Consider the following 837-nt stretch of genomic DNA (forward strand, 5'->3'; position numbering starts at 1 on the left):
ATCCTCCTGCTTCTGCCTCCCCAGTGCTGGGATTAAAGGCATGCGCCACCACGCCCGGCTTGTGAGCTGACTTTTAAAAAACTCTCAGATCTGCTTTGCATCTATCAAACTTCAATTTGTTGCTGAAGTCCACCTGGGACCCAGAAGCACAGGGTCCCCAGTGCACCATCCTGCTGCCTTCCCCCAGACTCCTGGGCCCCTTTCCGTTCCAGGGCCACTCGCCTCTCCTTAGGGGACCCCAGACAATCCGCAGTAAAAGGAAGAAGGGAAAACTCTTACCCTGGTGATGACCAAAGGCTGGTTGAAGTCTATGCCCCCGGAGAGTCTGAAGCCCCAGGGCGCAGGACCCGGGAGGACCACGTTCTGGGGCATGATGCCTTCCTGGGAGGGATCACAGCGATGCGTGGACTCTGTGCACTCTGTGTCTCGGAACGGAACAACCCACTCTGCTCCGGGACAGCAACCTAGATGGGAGGGCGGCCCGGGAGCTTTATCCCCGCTGCGGTGTGACGTCACTGGTCTCCCCTCCTCCCTACCCCCTCCCACCAAGGAGAGCTCCAACTTTGGAAGTGAGAGACTCGCCTGGCCCTGCGGGAGCTCCCAGCGGGTGCAGCCGCCCAAATCTCTCCCGCTGGAGGAGGCTTCTAGTTACAGCTGCCATCATCCTCTTAAAGTAGCACCTGTCCTCCTGTTTACTTGGAGCTCAGCAGAGCACTTAACTGGGAGGTTTAAAGCAGGCAAACTACAGTCTCCATGCTTTCAATGAAAATAAAATACAAATGCAACAGTGCATCAGGAATTTAGCAATTTTGAGTGCCGTTAATATTTTCCTACTAG

At 55.4% G+C, this 837-nt stretch overlaps 1 protein-coding gene across 2 annotated transcripts in view; it reads right to left on the bottom strand.

Moving 5' to 3' along the window:
- Window positions 1-487, bottom strand: part of Pdlim3 (PDZ and LIM domain 3) — a 34,969-nt gene extending 34,482 nt beyond the window's left edge. Inside the window, exon 1 of one of the 2 annotated variants that reach the window (XM_008853590.3) lies at window positions 280-474. In XM_008853590.3, the coding sequence (XP_008851812.1) occupies window positions 280-372 (93 nt within the window). In that variant the 5' untranslated portion in view covers window positions 373-474. Of the gene's footprint in view, window positions 1-279 lie in introns of both variants that reach the window. The other variant, XM_008853591.2, reaches the window with a different exon arrangement.
- Between the last annotated feature and the right edge of the window lie 350 nt (window positions 488-837).

Source organism: Nannospalax galili, unplaced genomic scaffold (genome assembly GCF_000622305.1).
Source record: "Nannospalax galili isolate Female #2095 unplaced genomic scaffold, S.galili_v1.0 scaffold46, whole genome shotgun sequence".
NCBI lineage: Eukaryota > Metazoa > Chordata > Mammalia > Rodentia > Spalacidae > Nannospalax > Nannospalax galili.